The 20,397-nt window shown below is 39.9% G+C and overlaps 2 protein-coding genes across 4 annotated transcripts in view; both read left to right on the forward strand.

Annotated features, from left to right (window-relative positions):
- The window catches only part of tradd (tnfrsf1a-associated via death domain), a 9,447-nt gene extending 6,847 nt beyond the window's left edge, over positions 1 to 2,600 (forward strand). For all 3 annotated transcript variants that reach the window (XM_058400646.1, XM_058400644.1, XM_058400645.1), the window contains exons 5-6: positions 844 to 970; positions 1,553 to 2,600. In XM_058400646.1, coding sequence (XP_058256629.1) covers positions 844 to 970; positions 1,553 to 1,851 — 426 coding nt within the window. In that variant the 3' untranslated portion in view covers positions 1,852 to 2,600. The remainder of the gene's footprint in view (positions 1 to 843; positions 971 to 1,552) is intronic.
- Positions 2,601 to 6,136: 3,536 nt separating this feature from the next.
- gnao1b (guanine nucleotide binding protein (G protein), alpha activating activity polypeptide O, b) lies at positions 6,137 to 19,128 on the forward strand. The gene is made up of 8 exons (XM_058400272.1): positions 6,137 to 6,738; positions 6,852 to 6,894; positions 10,249 to 10,390; positions 11,273 to 11,433; positions 11,927 to 12,055; positions 16,686 to 16,815; positions 17,219 to 17,372; positions 17,454 to 19,128. Exons 1-8 carry the CDS (start codon positions 6,621 to 6,623, stop codon positions 17,639 to 17,641), a joined length of 1,065 nt encoding a protein of 354 aa, XP_058256255.1. The 5' UTR covers positions 6,137 to 6,620; the 3' UTR covers positions 17,642 to 19,128.
- Positions 19,129 to 20,397: the final 1,269 nt, after the last annotated feature.

Below are 20,397 nucleotides of genomic sequence, written 5' to 3' on the forward strand. Positions count from 1 at the left end.
CTCAGTCACTTACTCACTCACTGTCTCACTCACTCATTGACTCACTTGCTCACTGACTTACTTGCTCATTGACTCATTCACTCACTCACTCACTCACTCACTCGCTCATTGACTCACTCACTCCCTCACTGACTCGGTCACTCACTGTCACTCACTCACTGACTCTCTCGCTCATTGACTGTGTCACTCACTCGCTCACTGACTCACTCACTCACTGACTCACTTAGTCACTGACTCACTCAATGACTCACTCACTCATTGATTCACTCACTGACTCACACAGTCATTCACTGACTCACTCGCTCACTGACTCACTCACTGACTTACTTGCTCACTGACTCATTCACTCACTTGCTCACTCAATTACTGACTCACTCGCTCACTGACTCACTCACTTGCTCATTGACTCACTCACTCCCTCACTGTCTCACTCACTCACTGACTCCCTCCCTCCCTCACTCACTCACTCCCTCATTCATGCATTCTCTCTCACACATACTCACACCTGCAAAAACATTGTTATTCAGTATAGTAGTATTTATTCAAAAGCTTCTGTTGAATAAATAGAAACGTTTAGAAACAAAAATTTAAAAAATCCATTAATAATAACAATAATAATAATAAGCTGAATAAGAACCAAAAAATATATCAAATAAAAAATTGAAATTAAAGTTAAATATAAAAAAAATAATAATTTAATTATAAAATTAAAAAAAATTCAAGGTCATAAAAAATAAATTACAGTAGATGACATGCTTTTTACAGTGAGCGTTACATTTCTATTTAATTACATTTCAATTAAATCATATAAACATGCTAACACGGTTGTCCGGTGGTTTCCAGCCGGTACGTCTGAGGGATGACGAGGTTACGCAGCTCGAGCAGCAGCTACAGAACAGCTATATTCCACCAATCCCAACAAATAAGGAAGTGCCCAAGAACTGCTTCCTGTTCCAGAAACGGCTGTTCAGTGAGTAGCATTTAGCATCATTTATTCTTTTATCCTTACTGTATTTTAAGCAAAATATTTATTTGTTTTTTAGGTTTTTAGGAAATTAGGAATGTAGTCACGAAATATTTTCATCTGAAAACAGACATAAACAACAGCTGAAAGTGTGATTTCTCAATTGCTATGCACATTAACTATATATTTATTGTTCACTCAATTTTGTTTATTGATGATTAGTATTAATGAATATTTTAATTAATGTTTTTTGATGATCTTACAATGTTTATTGCAGTACAAAAACTGATTGTTTATAATAAAGCCAAGACACTTTTGGTTTTGGTTTTCAGTTCCTTAATTTCACTTATTTCACATAAGGCTAAGAATTAGGTCCTGCTTTTTGTTTTGTGAGACCATCACATGATCACATAAAGGCAGGCAGTAACAGGAATGTGTCCGAGTGCTTTTTATAACATGAGCAAGGTTGTGGACTGATCCCAGGAGAAGCTACAGAAGCAGTGTTGGATTTGTGTTTGCTGATTGGGACAAAAAGATGATGAAATTTTGAGTAATATCTTTGCCGTGTTTCTGTACACGCCCTTAAAGATGACAGGCCTCTGACGCCCATGGATCAGCAGCGGTTCGCTTCTCACGTGGGCCGTGACTGGAAGCGTGTGGGTCGAGCGTTACAGAAGAACTGCCGGGCGCTGAAGGGGACGGCCATCGACAATCTCGCTTACGAGTATGAGAGGGAAGGGCTTTACGAACAGGCTTATCAGCTACTGGGACGCTTCATCCAATCAGAGGGCCGGAATGCCAAGCTGGGGCGTCTCATCAGCGCTCTGGAGGAAGCCAAACTGATCAACATGGCCGAGATCATGCTGGACATTCAGCCCCGAGAGTGAAGGAATTGAACTGTGCGCATGTGTGCGCGCGTGTGTGCGTGTGTGTCCAACTAGGTCTGGTACCTAAAGGTGTAGTGGTTTTTAGTTTTTAAAAATGCAACATTTGCCATTTTAGGTCAAATAATATAGGACCAGGTTAAGATACTGGGATCATCACAGCTGACCGCTTTCAGTCTTGTTAGTCTGTCTGAATCTGAATCAGAGCAAAATTGATTCTTTTGATTCCTTTGCTATTTGGTTTAATTTGAATCATTTAACAAGCCAAAAAGAACCTTGTTTGAGTTGTGTGTCGAACTAAAACGATGGGAGATTACGTAAAAACAACCGTGTAGAAATCACCAAAGTCACCCAAGCACAACAAACATGTAGCCAGCACTGAATTAACCATTATATAATTATATAAAAAATTAATTTTCAAACTCTCCGGAGCACAGGGCATTTCTGCAGGACAATCGAGCGACACGTTCGATTCACTTCCTGCAGACAAGTCGATTCAGAGTCGATTCATATTCTCGCAGCAGGTCACTCTGAAGTAGACTCTCAGACGCTCTTGGACCCGAGTGCGATCACCGCGTTCTAACCTGTCAAAAGAACCGCACCGTGGAGAACAGACCAAGGTTCTGTTCAAACTCGCTCATCACTGCGTGTGTGAAAGGATCATCAGTCTGTCCCTTTATTTTTTTGTGTGTGTGTTCAATATTCCATTTGTTTTTATCATGAAGAGCTGCACATGTTTCTGTGTGTGTGGGGTGGGGGGGTGGGGGGTGGGGGGGGTGAATAAGATCACAGACATCCTACATCTTTTTTTTTTTCTTTTTCTTTTTTTTTAGATGAATGACCCCATGCTCTCCACTTCCTGTTTTATTCTCCTAACACACACACGGTTTCATCTTATCAGGTTAATAATCAAAGTCCTTCTTGTGTGTGTGTGTGCTAGAATCAGGAGCAAGATCAAGAGCCAGTGTTCTACATTCAAAACCAAAACCTTTTTTTTGTGCAATCCAGAACCGTGGAACAAACCTTTCTTAAGCGTGTTCCTCTCGTGTCCATGTTTAGTTCCCTGTATCCGTGTTGATAAAGATTCCGATTTAAATCCCTCCCAGTCTGTACTAGCCGTATCTGATGAAGTGTGTATAAATGAAATGTTTTGTCTGTTTCAGTGAGTAAGTAGTTAAAAAGTTAGATTTCCTGCTTACACACACATACACACACACACACGTTCGGTACACCGTAAGCAGAGAGGTCTTTAGAATATGATTGCATTTTTTTGTGATGTCTAGCAGTGTAAAGAATTACAGTGAGATGACCAAAGTGCAGAAAATTCTAAACAAAAAAGAATTATAGTATACCGGTGGTATTATAGTATACCCAGATCTTTAACAAAAAAATCTAGAGGTGCCAATCATTTCTAGTTTCATCAGCGGATGAATTAAACATTTTAGAATGTTTTTCTCCTCTTTACCAACGATGCCAGTCATGTGTCAGGCGTAAATAATTAGTAATGATGTAAATACGTACAATACTGCACTGAGTTATGGGAAAAATGGAGCTGATGGCTCAATATGGTTCATTATGGCTTCTAAAAAGAATAAAATACAAATGTAATTAATAATAATATGAATAATAGACAACTACATCACGTGTGTGTGTGTGAGAGAGAGAGAGAATTTTTTTTGTACTTTTTCTTTCTTGTGACCTTGAATGTGTCTCACTGTTCAAAATGAAGGGTTTTTTTGTTTTTATCAAATAAATGGTTGTGAATCAAAAGAAGTCTGGTTGTGTGTGTGTGTGTTACAGTGGTGGTGTGATCAAACCCAAATTTGTTTACTTTGCTATAACAGCATGAATTCCACATGACCTCTGAAGGTGTGCTGATGTATCTGGCATCAAGATGTTAGCAACAGACCCCTAAAGTCCTGGGAGTTGAGTGATGGAGCCTCTATAGATCTGATTGTTTTGTCCAGCATGTCCTCAGATTGAGATCTGGAGAATGTAGAGAACGAGTCAACACCTTCCTCAGTTCTTAAGTTTGCATCATCCCGGTGAAAGAGGACACTCATTAGGGAATAGCGCTATCATGAGGAGGTGTACATGGTCTGCAGAAATGTTTAGGTAGGTGGTACGTGTCAATGTAACATCCACAGTTTCCTAGCAGAAACCTCCACCTCATTCTACCTCAACCACCACCTCATTCCACTGCCTTCACTCCCTCACCTTCTTCCCATAGTGCATCCTGGTGTTCTCTTCCCCAGGGAAATGCTGCACATGCACTCGACCGTCCACATGATGTAACTGAACATATGATTCATCAGATCTTCCTTTGCTCCTTGGTCTAGTTCTGATGCTCATGTGGCCATTCCGAGCTTTATATAGTGTCCAGGAGTCAGCATGGTCACTCTGATTCTCATCAGCTCTATATGCAGCGAGCTGTGATGCTGTGTGAGTTGCTCTTCCGTGAGATCAGAACGGACGGGCTCGCCTTGGCGCCTTACGGTAAGCAATGAGTCTTAATAGATTTTTTTTTAAAGGCTGTGATGAAATGGTATTACATGCACATAATTTCTTCTTCTGTATTTATTTTAGTAAACACTGACCAGCCATAACATTATGACCACCTGCCTGATATTGTGTCGGTCCCCTTTTGCTGCCAGAACAGCCCTGACCCGTCCTGCACTGTGTATTCTGACCCCTTTCTATCAGAACCAGCATTAACTTCTTCAGCAGTTTGATCAACAGTAGCTCGTCTGTTGGATCGGATCACACGGACCAGCCTTCTCTCCCCACATGCATCAGTGAGCCTTGACCACCCATGACCCTCCATGACCCTGTCGCCAGTTCACCACTGTTCCTTCCTTGGACCACTTTTGACAGATACTGACCACTGCAGACCGGGAACACCCCACAAGAGCTGCAGTTTTGGAGATGCTCTGATCCAGTGGTCTAGCCATCACAATTTGGCCCTTTCGCTCAAATCCTTACGCTTCTCCATTTTTCCTGCTTCTAACATCAACTTTGAGGACAAAATGTTGACTTGCTGCCTAATATATCCCCCCCACTAACAGGGGCCATGATGAGGAGATACTCAGTCTTATTCACTTCACCTGGAACTGCTCACAGTGTTATGTATTTTGTGTTATGTCTGCTCACCTGATCAATGTATATTTGTTTGTGTTTCTTTGGGGTTTTTTTTTTGCATAGATCTCTTCAGTGGCTTTGTATATTTGTGTTCTGATGTGATTTATGAGGAATGTTATTAATCTCAGGAGTGAATAGCTTTAATGTGAAGCGATCTGTTGAAGCTGGTCAGATTAATGACGTGTGAGGCTTTTCTGCATTAAGGCATTACACCAACCTTCCATTAAAGTATTAGATGTTTGAGAGACCGCATTCATTTTGTTTATGGGGACTTAATGGGGGTGGGGCGGGGGGTCCGACAGTGCTTTTTAAGAGCAGAACAGTGATCAGAAATAAAGTACTTACATTTTCATAGTGCTCTAACTCGACATTGTGTACACAACACACCTTCTTCACACACTAACACACACTGTGCTGATGGTGTGTTTGATTGTGTAATGATCTTTTGATGTCGGTGATGTCATGGAGCATCAGCGAGGTCATTTGTAATAACGATAAAAGCCCGTTAAGCAGGTCGTTCATCTGATACGGCTCTTATCTCTGTGAAGTAATCCGTCAGAATCACCCGTGTGTGAGTGTGTGTGAGTGAGTGTGTGTGTGAGTGTGTGAGTGTGTGAGTGTGTGAGTGAGTGTGTGAGTGTGAGTGTGTGTGTGAGTGAGTGTGTGAGTGAGTGTGTGAGAGTGTGTGTGTGTGTGTGTGTGAGTGTGTGAGTGTGAGTGAGTGTGAGTGAGTGTGTGAGTGAGTGTGTGAGTGAGTGTGTGAGAGTGTGTGTGTGTGTGAGTGTGAGTGTGAGTGTGTGTGTGAGAGAGAGAGGTTTTTATTGTAGATCCTGTAGATTATCTAACTTCAGACACTACACATCTCTCCTGTTATTATTCGAGCCCGTGATATGGTGATACACTTCCTGTGGTATTTACACACCTGAAAGCCTCCACAGATTCGTGTCTGGGACGCGTGTGTCAATAAAGAAACTGCAAAGACACGTGAACTCCTTTGAGCTGAGAATGTCAGGAAAAATATAGTTACAGCTTTACCTCTGGTGGTTGGTGTGAAATAAACGTCTCCTTACCTAAAAAAAAACCCTGCACCGCATCAACTTTTTTTTTTAAATTTCCGGTTGTAAACATAGTAGGTTTGGGAGGGAAATCCGCACTATCCTTGTGGGTGTTAATGTGACGTCACAACACGTTAATTTTTTTATTTTTGCTTTTTTTTTTACCCCGCTTTAAAAGCGTCAAAAATCGCGTTCGCGTGCACGTGGTTCGCTCACATCACCAGGCGCGCGGAGAAGCGCATCCGCACCATCTCTGACGTCAGCACAGGGGAGGTTGCCTCTCGCGCAGCAGCAGCACGGCGGCAGGATGAGAGAGAGAGGAGACGAGCTCGCGCCGCCGCTGCTGCGTTCGCCGTCGCCACCGCCCAGTACGAGGCACCTGTGACCCGGAGAGCGCGTGCACGTTACCGTTAAAAGGAAAGAAAAAAACTTTTCTTCAGATTGGACCGAATTTTAGCTCGGATGATTTAAGGACTTTTCTTTTCTTTTCACTTTCACACGGAGCGGGAGCGGGCGGGGGGGGCACGCCGCGCGGGCGCACGGGAATTTCGTATACAGCTCAGTCGCTCGCGCCTCGCCATGGGATGCTCGTTAAGCGTGGAGGAGCGCGAGGCTCTGGACCGGAGCAAAGCCATCGAGAAGAACCTGAAGGAGGACGGAATCATTGAGGCGAAAGTAGTGAAACTGCTGCTGCTCGGTGAGAAGAAAAAAAGCACGGTGTGGTCGGTGTGGTGTTTTTGTTTATTTGTTTGTTTGTTGTTTATCAGAGTCGACAAATTATTAGCGGATTGTGTGTGTGTGTGTTTGCAGGTGGAGGAGAGTCTGGGAAGAGCACTATTGTCAAACAGATGAAGTAAGTCTGTTGTTTGTTTGTTTGTTTTGTAAGATATTTATCTCTATCATATTTCCTCAACACCTGACTTTTAAGTATTAGAAGCTGGTTCTGTGTTCCGCTCTGTCCGGTGTTGTGGGTTCTGGAGCTGGAGAGGGTTGGACCGAGTGGCACTGAGTATCTTTTTTTTGCAGCATCACGATAAATAAATAAATAAATACATATAAATATATATATATATTTTATTGATTTATTATGATATTACTGTGATGTATGTATATATATATATATATATATATATATATATATATATATATATATATATATATATATATATAGGTGCTGCAAAAATACCAAATATATAAATATTTATCCTGTTTGTTTGTAGAAAGGTGAGTGTATTGTCCCTTTAAAGCTTTACTCTAAAGGTGATGATGTATTTTGAATAATTTTTAAAGGAACTTTGAATGATATTAAAGCTAGAGGAGATAAAGGTTCCACCTCAGAGACTCTGCATTGTCCTTCTGACTGTGGTGTGAACCTTTCCACCTTCAGTGTGTGTGTTTTACCTGGACAGGTGTGTGTGTAACTTTTTATAATAAACGTATAAAATGTATATACATAAAATGTATATTACATTTTTTTAAAGGTAACACAATTCTGGAGGTACTAGAGTACGGGTTTGTACCTGTATTTTAGAGACATGAAAGGTTCTTCTGTTGTTCCTCTGTGGAAATCCTTACAGGTTCTATAAAGAGTGTTTCAGAGTTAACAGAAGATATTCCATTTTTTATCCAGTTATCCTTTAAGGATGTGTGTGCCTCTGTAGAATAAAGAGTGTTAACCTGCTGAAGTTCTAGCATCCTATTCAGTCTTCACATGTCAAGGTGAAAGATCTGTATTAAAGCTAAGACCTTCTCCCTTGAGTGAACCTCCCCAGTGACACGGAAAGACAGTGTTTAGAACCTTTTTTTCCTGAGCGAACACAGCTGTGACTCTAGGACGTTATGTTGTAAAACACCCTGAGCTCTTTAGGGTACTTCAGGTGTGTAAAGGATTTAGTTAGAACCCTACTACAGGAGAGGATTAGAACCATTCTTGTGAGCTGAGAACTCACAAGAACTTATCCAAGGAACCCTTAAGGAAACTCTTAAAAAAAGAGTGCATTGTTTAATGTTTGTGGTTCTGTGGTTCTGTGTTGAACAATGGAACACTACTTGATGAAGTTTAAACCTGTTCAGTCATTTATATTATAGAAACCTTCTCCTGTCTTTCGTTCTTTCCTCTCTTTTTTGCCGTGGTTTATGAAATGACCGCACATTAGCACCTTTTATTTTTCACCTTTTATTTTTCACGTTAGACAAATCAATAAACACTTTTCATTTCAAGGTCAAATAGAATCAGGAAGTTATACAAAATGAAAGTGAGGTCCAGAACTGAAACAGGCTGTAGTATCTCTTCAGAGCGGAAATGTGCATGTAGCTGAAATTTCCCACCTTCAGCCAGCATGTAGAGGGAGGGAGGGAGAGAGGGAGAGAGGGAGAGAGAGAGAGGGAGAGGGGGAGAGGGGGAGAGGGGGAGAGAGGGGGGGCATGGGGGAGAGGGGGAGAGAGGGGGGGCATGGGGGAAAGGAAGAGATAGAGGGGGCATGGGGGAGAGGAAGAGAAAGAGGGAGAGGGAGAGAGGAAAAGATGAGGTGAGAGGGAGAGATAATTGAGAGAGAAAGAGAGAGGGAGGGAGAGAATGAGAGAATGGGGGAGAGAGAGAAAGAGATTCCTCTTCAACGTAAATAAGATCATTACAGTGTTATAACTGTCCTGCTGTTACACCTGTACACAAGCTGCACGGTTATCCTGCCCCCTGAGACGGCCTCTGTGTGCGCGTGTGTGTGTGCGTGTGTGTGTGTGCATGTGTGTGTGTATGTGTGCATGTGTGTGTGTTTGTGTGTTAATTTCCCTGTGTGTGTGAGAGAGAGAGTGACTGTATGAGTTTGTGATAATCTTAATGGAGAGATTTTGCAGCCTGATCCCTGCAGGACAAAGCTGGACAGATTTTGTGTGAATGTGGAACCTTACGGAAATCTTGAAACTCAAACTCAATCCAAATTCACAAACATTAAAGGCCCAATGTAGAAAGTTGTCAGTTATTTTTATTGTTTATATACTGGTCAGTTATTTTTTTTGCAGTAAACACAACAAATTTAACTAGGTTTCTATAATTAAAATGAAAATAACTGACTAACGATTTCCTCAACATTTTATTTTTATTGCATCATTTCAGCTCACACACACTGTTTATCCACACACACACACACACACACACACACACTGCCAGGATTTAGTACTGAAATTACGCAGATCCTTATTCAGACCTCAGACATTACTACAGACTGCTGAGAAGTTAGAGGTTTTATAGGCAGGGGGTGGAGTCTGTGTAATACAAAGGTGTGTCCTGAATAGTGTCCAGGGTCAGTGACCGGTAGTTTCATATAATCACAGTGAGTCATGCTGCATTATTTTGGCTGTAAACAAACTCAAATCACTGTGAAAAAAGCAGTGATTTTATTATGCATAAACTTTCCCTTTAAGTGCAGCAGGTCAGTGACCGGTCAGATTATCCTTCAAACCTGTAGATGTTTCCTTTACATGAGTGTGCTGTGAGTTTTACAAACATTAGTGATATTTAACTGTGTGATCAATTAGCCAACATGTTACACACACACATACACACACACACAGGTGCGCATGCATAGGCACAAACACACAGACACACACACGTACACACACACACAGGTGTGTGCACAGACACACACGCGTACACACACACACAGGTGTGTGCACAGACACACACGTGTACACACACACAGGTGCGCATGCACAGGCACAAACACACAGACACACACATACACACACACACAGGTGCGCATGCACAGGCACAAACACACAGACACACACACGTACACACACACACAGGTGTGTGCACAGACACACACGCGTACACACACACAGGTGCGCATGCACAGGCACAAACACACAGACACACACACGTAAAGACACACATACAGGTGTGTGCACAGACACACACGCGTACACACACACACATGTACACAGACACACACACATAGTGTCACCCTCATTCAGTGGTCATTATATTACTTTATCTTCATTAAAGTGTCTCCAGCTTTAATGTTAAAGTACTGAGAAGGTTTAAAGATGTTTGTGTTGCAGAACTGTCTCATACTTCTGACCTCAGAAAATCCTCTCAAGCAGCTGTACAACCTGACTCTGTGTGTGTGTGTGTGTGTGTGTGTGTGAGAGAGTGTGTGTGTGTGAGTGTGTGTGTGATTGTATAACGGTGTGTTTCTGTGTGTATTAGGATTATCCATGAGGATGGGTTCAGTGATGATGATTTAAAGCAGTTTAAACCCATCGTCTACAGCAACACCATTCAGAGTCTCTTCTCCATTCTCAAAGCTATGGAGAACCTCAGCATCGAGTATGAAGACAAGGACAGGACTGTGAGTACACAACCATACACACACACACCCACACACACACACATACATACACACACATACACACACACACACATACACACACAAACTCTCTCGCTCTCTTTCTCTCTCTCTCTCTGTGAAGCTGAATGTAAAAATGAGTTAAACACATCCTCTCTTAGTGCATAATTAAACACAGTTTTCATTTCTAGTGTTCTGTATAAATGAACTTGTTCCAGACTCGGAGTAAAACTCGTCCCTGAGGCTCTTATTATCCAAACCTATTAATAAACTTTCCAGCTGGTCTACAGCGACATCTAGTGGATGGAAAAAACATGACATCCTCTAATGAGCGGTGATGAACGTCACAAAAAAACAAAATCATTTCAACTTTATTCACCTTACTGTGATTAAAGGTTTAATACCGGATATTATATATATATAATATCTGGTATTAAACCTTTAATCACAGTAAGGTGAATAAAGTTGAAATGATTTTGTTTTTTTGTATATATATATATATTATATATTATATATTAAATATATATATATATATATATATATATATATATATATATATATATATATTTAAATATATAATATATAATGTATATATATATATATATATTATATATTATATATTAAATATATATATATATATATATATATATATTTAAATATATATTGTATATTGATTATTGGTCCAGAAGGGAACACGAGGTTGCCATGTTTCTGTAGTCGAACTCCTCCCAATGAGCCACAGAGAAAATGATTGCTGACCTTCACTTTTTAATTAAACATTTTTGACCTTTCAACTACAATCTATAATGATAATGTACATTACAGCATGTTTATTAGGAAATCTGTAATTAAATCAGTGTCTCTGGGACGTGTTTGTGTCTGTAGTCTGATGGAAAGTTGGTCTGTGACATAATCAGCCGTATGGAGGACACGGAGCCATACACACCTGAAGTTCTGTCTGCTATGAAGCGTTTGTGGAAAGATGGAGGAGTTCAGGCCTGCTTCAATCGATCACGAGAATATCAGCTCAATGACTCAGCTCAATAGTACGACACACACACACACACACACTGTATATATGAGAATATATATTGTATATATCAGGATAAATACACGTCACTCGTCATGTAGAAGAACTTTTTGATCGACTTGAAGGTGTGTTCAATATTTAAATAATTCCTGCCCATATTAATGAAGCTCCACCCACAGGTTCTATAGTGTCCTGTAGAGTATAGTGTCTATAAAATGACCACATTATAGACCACAAGTCAGTTTTCCAGCAACTTCACAACATTTTTTACAAAGTTCTACACATATTCACTGCTTTTTTTGTACATTACACCGACTATTACACCTTTAAGTCCATTTACATAACATCAGTATTTTTGTGAAGAACGTTCCTCATGGGTTTTGCCTGTGAGATTTTATTCAAATTATTAAAATCACCCTTGTCCAAGACAGACTCCGCGTCTTTATGTGTAACTCTCACATAACTTTTGAATAGCACTGATTGATCAAATCCTCACTGTATGTGTGTAGTTACCTGGACGGTCTGGACCGAATCGGAGCAGCTGATTATCTGCCCACTGAGCAGGACATTTTGAGGTCGCGGGTGAAAACCACCGGCATTGTGGAGACTCACTTTAGCTTCAAGAACCTGAACTTCAGGTGAGCTGCTTTTATCTAGAACCCTTACTCTTCAATATGTTCAGCAGATGGAGCAGTTCTTTACCCTGATCGGCCTCTAGGGGGTGCTGTGGCTCCTCAATTATTACACAATAAACTTGGTTTTATTTGAGATTTATTTATTTTTTCTTTATTTTCTGCTAAATTGGAAAAATGTAATTTGCATAAATAAATCACACAAAATTTGCAAAGAATCAATCCAGAAAAAAAACAACAACCACAAAATGTATTAGATACTCAGCTTTTTCTAAATTGGCAATTTCATAAATTTTGTAAATTGTGCTCGATTGCTGATTGACAAATAAGTCGAATCTTTGAGCTGATTATTTTAACTAAACATACACTGCTCAAAAAAAATGAAAGGAACACTTTGAAAACGCATCAGATTTCAGTGGGGGAAAATATCATGCTGGATATTTATACTGGTATGGACTGGGTAATGTGTTAGGAATGAAAGGATGCCACATCATTTGATGGAAATGAAGATCATCAACCTACAGAGGGCTGAATTCATAGAAACCCCAAAAATCAAAGTGAAAAAATGATGCAGCAGGCTCGTCCATTTTTCTGAAATTTCATTGCAGCAACTCTAAATGGTCCTCAGTAGTGTGCATGGCCCCCAGGTGCTTGTATGCATGCCTGACAACGTCAGGGCTCCTTATGAGGTGATGGATGGTGTCCTGGGGTATTTCCTCCCAAATCTGGATCAGGGCGTCACTGAGCTCCTGGACAGTCTGAGGTGCAACCTGGCATCGTCAGATGGACCGAAACATAATGTCCCAGAGGAGTTCTATTGGATTTAGGTCCGGCGAGCGTGGAACTCCAGGAACTGCCTGCATACTCTCACCACATGAGGCCGGGCATTGTCGTGCACCAAGAGGAACCCAGGACCCACTGCACCAGCGTAGGGTCTGACAATGGGTGCAAGCATTTCATCCCAATACCTAATGGCAGTCAGGGTGCCATTGTCTAGCCTGTAGAGGTCTGTGCGTCCCTCCATGGATATGCCTTACTGACCACCAAACCGGTCATGCTGAACGTAACATAAATGTTGCAGGCAACATAACGTTCTCCACAGCTTCTCCAGACCCTTTCATGTCTGTCATGTGTGCTCAGAGTGAACCTGCTCTCATCTGTGAAAAGCACAGGGTGCCAGTGGACCTACCAATTCTGGTGTTCAATCGAGCTCCATGGTGCTGGACAGTGACCACAGGGCCCACTACAGGACGTTGGGCCCTCATGAAGTATGTTTCTGATTGTTTGGTCAGAGACATTCACACCAGTGGCCTGCTGGAGGTCATTTTGTAGGGCTCTGGCAGTGCTCATTCTGTTCCTCCTTGCACAAAGGAGCAGATCCCGGTCCTGCTGATGGGTTAAGGACCATCTACTGCCCTGTCCAGCCGTCCTAGAGTAACTTATAGCTTGTCTCCTGGAATCTCCTCCATGCTCTTGAGACTGTGCTGGGAGACACAGCAAACCGCAATGGCACGTATTGATGTGCCATTCTGGAGGAGTTGGACTGCCTGAGCAACCTCTGTAGGGTCCAGGTATTGCCTCATGCTACCAGTAGTGACACTGACCCTAGCCAAATGCAAAGCTAGAGAAAAACAGTCAGAAAAGATGAGTCGTGAAAAAATGTCAGTGATCTCCACCTGTGAAACCGTTCCTGTTTTGGGGATCGTCTCATTGTTGCCCATCTACTGCACCTGTTGTTCATTCATTAACACCAAAGCAGCTGAAACTGATCAACAACCCCCTCTGCTACTGAACTGACCACATCAATATCCCAGGAGTTTCACTGACCTAACGCTATACTCGGATTAAAAAGTCTTCCTTTAATTATTTGAGCAGTGTATATAGAAATCATCATCTTGATGAGATTCTTTCTAAATTATTAGATTCTTTTTTTGAACAAGGTCTCTTTATTTACAATTTTACGATATACAGACAAAAAACAGAAGAAATATAACATAGCCCAACCCAACCCTTTACCCATCAGATATAAAGCATCAGTTACTTTGTGAAAAGAAGACATGAGAACAAAAAAAATCCCACAAAACAAATAAATTCAATAAATAAAATAAATAATTAACAGTAAATAAATAAATAAATAAAAAAAATTAAAAGAAGAAGAAGAAAAAAAGTGGCTGTTCTTGGGGCTGTGTTCTCTTCTTGTGCTTTTCAACAAATGCCAAAAAAGGTTGCCAGATTGCATAGAATTTCTGGGAAGATCCTTGCAGGGAGTATCTTATTTTTTCCAGTTTAAGATATTGCATGGTCTCTTTAATCCACTGAGGGAAAGTAGGTGGGTGGGGGTCTTTCCATTTAAGCAGTATCAATCTTCTAGCAAGGAGTGTGCAAAAGGCCAACATTTTACAATTATAGCTACTTATGCACAGGTTTTGTGTTACAACACCAAATATTGCTATAAAAGGAGATGGGTCTATTGGCAAACCTATTATTTCTGAGAATTCACCAAAAATCAATTTCCAGAAGTTATACAAACACGGGCATGTCCAGAACATATTTAGAAGGCTTGCAGGAGCTTGCCTACATCTGTCACAGATAGAGTCTAGCTCTGGCTGGAATTTAGCCTAACCTTTGACCAATGGAGTCGGTGTACCATCTTAAATTGCACAATCATTTGTTGTTGACATATAGATGACAAATAGATCTGTTCAATAATATTCTGCCAAGTTGTCTCTGAAATTTGTTCATTCAGATCCTCCTCCCATGCCTTTTTCAAGCAATCTAAATTTGCCAGGTTATACTGATTTAGGAGGTTATAAATTTTGCCTATGATTTGATTGAAATCTTTTCCTACCTAAAGAATAGAGTCTAATAAGGATGCAGAAGGATATGAAGGAAAACAATCAATATGCGTAAACAGAAAATTTCATACTTGCAGATATCTAAAGAAATGGGACCTGGGAATCTTAAACCTGTTAACTAATTCATTAAAAGACACAAAAGTATTATTTATATAAAGATCTTGTAATGTATATATCCCACTCTTAACCCAAATATCAAAGGCTTTGTCCATTACTGATGGAGTAAACATATGGTTTTTATTTAAGGGGGGCAATGGCATGAAGAGCAAATGATTTTCTAAATTGATTCCAAATTTTTAGGCACTGTATCACTATAGGATTAGAGGAATAGTGAGAGACAGGTTCAGGAAGTTCAGAGCACATTAAAGATTACTTTCCAACATAAGCCACTTAGGGGCGTCGGGGCTATCACTGCGCCTCATCCAGTACATCAATCCTCTAATATTAGCTGCCCAGTAATAAAACATGAAATTGGGAAGTGCCATGCCACTAAAAGTGAGAGGCTTTTGTAATATACTTTTCCGAGGATTTCTATTATTCCAGATGAATGTTGATATGAGTTTATCTATGGAGTTGAAAAAGTATTTGGTCAAAAAAATAGGAATATTTTGAAACAGATAGAGAAACTCAGGCAATACATTCATTTTAATAGTATGAATTCTTCCACTTAAAGAAAGAGGCAGCAGGTCCCAATGTTTAATGTCTCGTTTCAGACCCTTTATCAAGGGTAGGAAATTAACTTTATAAAGGTCCTTATGATTATATGTAGCCCAAATTCCTAAATATTAAATCTCTTTCGTGGTAACTTTAAAAGGAGTTGAATTGGGAGGGAAAATTTATTTTATAGCCAGATATACTGCTAAATCTTTCCAGTATATTCAGTAACTTATGGAGACCTGGCAGTGGATCTGATAAGAACAGCAATAAGTCATCTGCATAGAGCAAAATCTTACACTCTGTATCTCCTCTACGAATTCTTTTAATAAAGGTGTCTTGCCGTATGGCTGTTGCCAGTGGCTCAATTGCGATTGTAAATAAAAAGTGGGGACAACGGGCAGCCTTGTCTGGTGCCTCTTTGTAACCTAAACAGGGTAGATCTATTATTGTTGGTGCGATCTACTGCCATTGGGGAGGAATAGAGGGTCCCAATCCATGAAATGAAATTAGGACCAAAACCGAATCTTCCCAAAGTGTAGAAAAGGTAGTCCCACTCCACCCGATCAAAGGCCTTTTCAGCATCAAGTGATACTGAACCTCTGGTATATTGGGTGGCGAGGGACTGTAAATAACATTTAAAAGACTCCTAACATTGAAAAAAGAGTAAATTATTAAATTCTTGTCTTTAGAAGATTTTATAAAATTTAATACTCTGCAATTTTATTTTGTTAATTAAAAGCTAGAGTAACGTTTCAGGAAACAGCTGCAGCCTTAATTAATTAATTAATCTCCACTCAAAACTTTACATCATTTGGGAACTCATATTAGTAAACAGAATCAAATGATTTGACTCAGTGAAAAGTGGTGAAATTTGACTCACTTTATAAATTTTCATATATTTGTGTGTGTGTGTGTATGTGTGTGTGTGTGTCAGCTGAAAAAGTTACAAACTTTATTCAGTTTAGAGAAAAAAATGATAGTGAATCATTTGGGAATTGAAAGAGTTGACTCTAGCGAGCAGAACAAATTATTTGACTCAGTGAAAAGAGATAAAATTTGACTCACTGTATAAATTTTCATGGACATAAGTGTGTGTGTGTGTGTGTGTGTTCTGTTCCCTCCAGGCTGTTTGATGTAGGAGGTCAGAGATCGGAGAGGAAGAAATGGATCCACTGCTTTGAAGGTGTGACAGCTATCATCTTCTGTGTAGCGATGAGCGGCTACGACCAAATGTTACATGAAGATGAGACAACGGTAAAGAACTAAACGCATGCACACACACACACACACAATTTATTTATTTATGAAAGAACAACACATTATAGTTTTTTATCCATTTATAGTTATGTTTAGTGTTTCTTATTACTTATTTTTTTTTATCTTACTATCTTCTTATTTTCTTACTTAGTGTCTCTTATTTCTCTCTCTTAAAGTTAAAACCTAACTTGTTCTCCATGTTCTTAAACTTCTGACTGTTATAAAGCTCTGACACTGGAGACTCCTTCCATCAGTGTTAAACCTCAACCCTTTTTACTTTTAATCTGTTTATTATCAGCAGAGTGCCCAGCTTGTGGATGAGCCATTACTATAGAAACAGTAATGTATTAAAATGAATGCATTCATGTGTATCCTCCTGTGTTTTCTCCTCTTCCTGTAGAACCGTATGCACGAGTCACTCATGCTTTTCGACTCCATCTGTAATAATAAGTTCTTTGTGGACACGTCCATTATCCTCTTCCTCAACAAGAAGGATCTTTTTTCAGAGAAGATAAAGAAATCTCCGCTGATCATATGCTTCCCGGAGTATACAGGTGTGTGTGTGTGTTTTATGAGTGTTTGCACTTGTAAGTGTTCCATGTTCCTTCAGTCAAGCTTTATGATTTCTCTCGCAGGTCCGAACACGTACGAAGACGCTTCTGCGTACATTCAGGTTCAGTTTGAGAGTAAAAACCGCTCACCTAATAAAGAGATTTACTGTCACCAGACGTGTGCCACCGACACAGGAAACATTCAGGTGGTGTTTGATGCTGTCACTGACATCATCATTGCCAACAACCTGCGTGGCTGTGGCCTGTACTGAGCTGCGCCGAGCTCGACATCATCTTCAACACTGTTCCTCGTCATGGTAACGAGCAACTGAACTGAAACTCCACCCCCACGACCGACGTTAGCTCACCCTGCTTTTGTAGTTTTGTCTGGTTTTCTTTATAATCCTGAGTTAAAACAGACACTGTGTGTGAGTGAGTGTGTGCGTGTGTGCGTGCGTGTGTGTGCGCGTGTGCATGGGTGTGTTAAGGATAACTAGCATACGGTTAAATCTGGAAAAGAGCCAAAAAGAAAAGAACCTAAATACAATAACAAGAATTCTCAGGATGGTAGAGAGATCAGTGTCTTCTCTAAACTTAACTTTTATTTATTAATTAACGAATATCTCAAAAAATGTTAAATACTAATGAGATATTCATCATTTTAATGTCATTTCCGAAGAGACGTGAATAAGCGTCTGGGTGAAGAGTGCTGAAAGAATCTCCTGTGATGATGACAGAATTGTGGCTGGGATGAGTTTACTAAAATATGACACTTTACATCAAGATTCTCTTAACTGACATCGTTTAACACTCATTAACATAAACATTAATATTAACATGAACATGAACTAACCCTGAACTTCAGCATTAATGCACCATCAGGAACAAGTGAATTAACACTCGTTAAATATTCACTTATATTTCAAAAATAATCAAGCGATTAACCCTGCGTTAGCTAACATTTACATCATCATCATCATTGATCTGACATTTCCACCTGGAGATCAGTCTTCAGGAAGTTCTCTACATTTAACAAACACATTATTCACATCCACATTATTAAATTCAGGTGTAATTCGTTAACATTTATAAATGAACGTCACTTTAAATCTATTGCATCAGGAGTGAAATCTACTCCTGTGTCCCGGAGACCTCTGACCCCTTCCATTAACGTTATATAATGTAATAAACAACTCTGGAACATATCAACACGCAGTTTACACACGACGATCACGCGTCAGAACGGAGAATTAATCGCCTGACCAGTGAGAGTCCAGGACTCGGCAGCGCAGCGGGATAATGTGAATTGATGATTATGTGGCTCGTTATTCTTGTTAAAAGAAGCTTAACTTTTTCTTTGTAAATTATTTTATTTATTGAGTTGTGTATAGAATACGGAGGCTTGTGTGTACAGATTTTTTTTAATCTCCTGCAGGTTGGTGTTAGATCTCCATAAACAGAGCAGAGCAGACGGTTCTATAATCTTCATGTAGACCAAGAGAAATGTAGAAGATAGAAACCAAAAGCACAGTCTTAATGATTCTAATATTAATAAATAAACAAACTACTGAACTCATCTTCTTCGTTTGTGTGTGTGTGTGTGTGTGTGTGTGTGTGTGTGTGTGTGTGTGTGAGAGAGAGAGAGAGATTAAACCTTTCTCCTTCATTTCTTTCCCGTCCTTTTTTTTTGTTTTCATTTTAAAAGCTCTGTCTTTCCCATGTCTTTGTCGTCTGATGAAATGTTTACAATAAAGTCACACTCTGGATCCATTCTATCCTTTCTCTTTTCATTTAATCTCCACTTTAATGTTGTTTTATCTCCAGATTTAATCTTCAGTGTGTGTAGATGGTCTTATTTTAATGGACAGGGCTTTAATCTGCTGTGTTTTCACATCTCTTATATCTAAATTAAAACCAGAACGACAAGGATGGGGCAGTGTCTTTTCTGACTGACCACAACAAACGTCCAGGTAAGAGCACACACTCATCTGACTGTACGTTAAAAATATACAGATATTAATGGTGTTCATTATTTGGAGGCAGGACATTAGGCTTCTTCGTGACTGTTAGCTTGCTACAGAAAATAAAATGAAGCTAGCGTGTGGATGTTAAATGTGGATTCTTTGTCTTTTTTTTTCTTTTTTAAAGATTCTCAAAATAACATTAATCATTTATCAATCTTTCACCAAATCACAAATGTCTGTTCCTGACATTCAGCTCACTTGCATTGCATTGACACCCACAAAACTCCATATAAGGTAAAGTGAACAGATCATGAAATGAGCGCTCAGAATAAAGACTGAAAAACTGGAGAAAATATATAATAATAAAAAAATGTAATAATAAACCACTGAATCCTCCGTCAGCTCAGGCCTCTGTTTACAGTTTACAGATCTGTGCAGAGAGACAGACAGAGGGAGAGAGAGAGGGAGAGACAGAGGGAGAGTGAGTGAAACAGACAGATAGACACACAGAGACAGACAGACAGCAGACTCACTTTCTTTCTCTCTATCATTTTTTTCTTCATTGTTTAATTAATGGCCATAAAATAAAGTGAAGTTTTTCATGAAATCTCCTGGACACAGCTTTCCTCATCTGCTGCTCTATCATGAGGATGTGTTTCTGATCTCGACTCCAAAGCTCTTCTACACTTCAGCATCTGCTAAACATCTGTAAATGCAATAAAATACAGACTTTAACCTCTATGCTATATACCAGATGAAAAAAACTGCAGCATTCCACGCAGATCTTTTTCTAATGGACAGGATTTCCTCAAACACCAAATGTCTTGTGTAAACATTCAGACAAGCGAGTCTCTCTGTGTCCACTTCAGTAAATCAGGTCATACAGTGTGTTTCCCCAGAATCTTCCTCTTTTTGCACCAATTAAGCTGAAATATTGCAGAAAAGTCTGATTTGGTCATCGTGCAGCGAGCCGGACGTCCCACAGGAGCGAGCAGGTTTGCTATGGTATTCCTGCTGGTTGTCATGAAGTTGTTAGGTGGTAGCTAGATGGTTGCCCATTGCAT

This window comes from Hemibagrus wyckioides, linkage group LG10, assembly GCF_019097595.1.
Source record: "Hemibagrus wyckioides isolate EC202008001 linkage group LG10, SWU_Hwy_1.0, whole genome shotgun sequence".
In the NCBI taxonomy this organism is placed as follows: domain Eukaryota; kingdom Metazoa; phylum Chordata; class Actinopteri; order Siluriformes; family Bagridae; genus Hemibagrus; species Hemibagrus wyckioides.

Coding starts and splice junctions, on each gene's coding strand:
- gnao1b (XM_058400272.1), top strand. CDS start 6,621: ATGGGATGCTCGTTAAGCGTGGAGGAGCGCGAGGCTCTGGACCGGAGC. Junction 10,391..11,272: donor ATGAAGACAAGGACAGGACT/GTGAGTACACAA, acceptor TTGTGTCTGTAG/TCTGATGGAAAGTTGGTCTG. Junction 17,373..17,453: donor ATGCTTCCCGGAGTATACAG/GTGTGTGTGTGT, acceptor TTTCTCTCGCAG/GTCCGAACACGTACGAAGAC.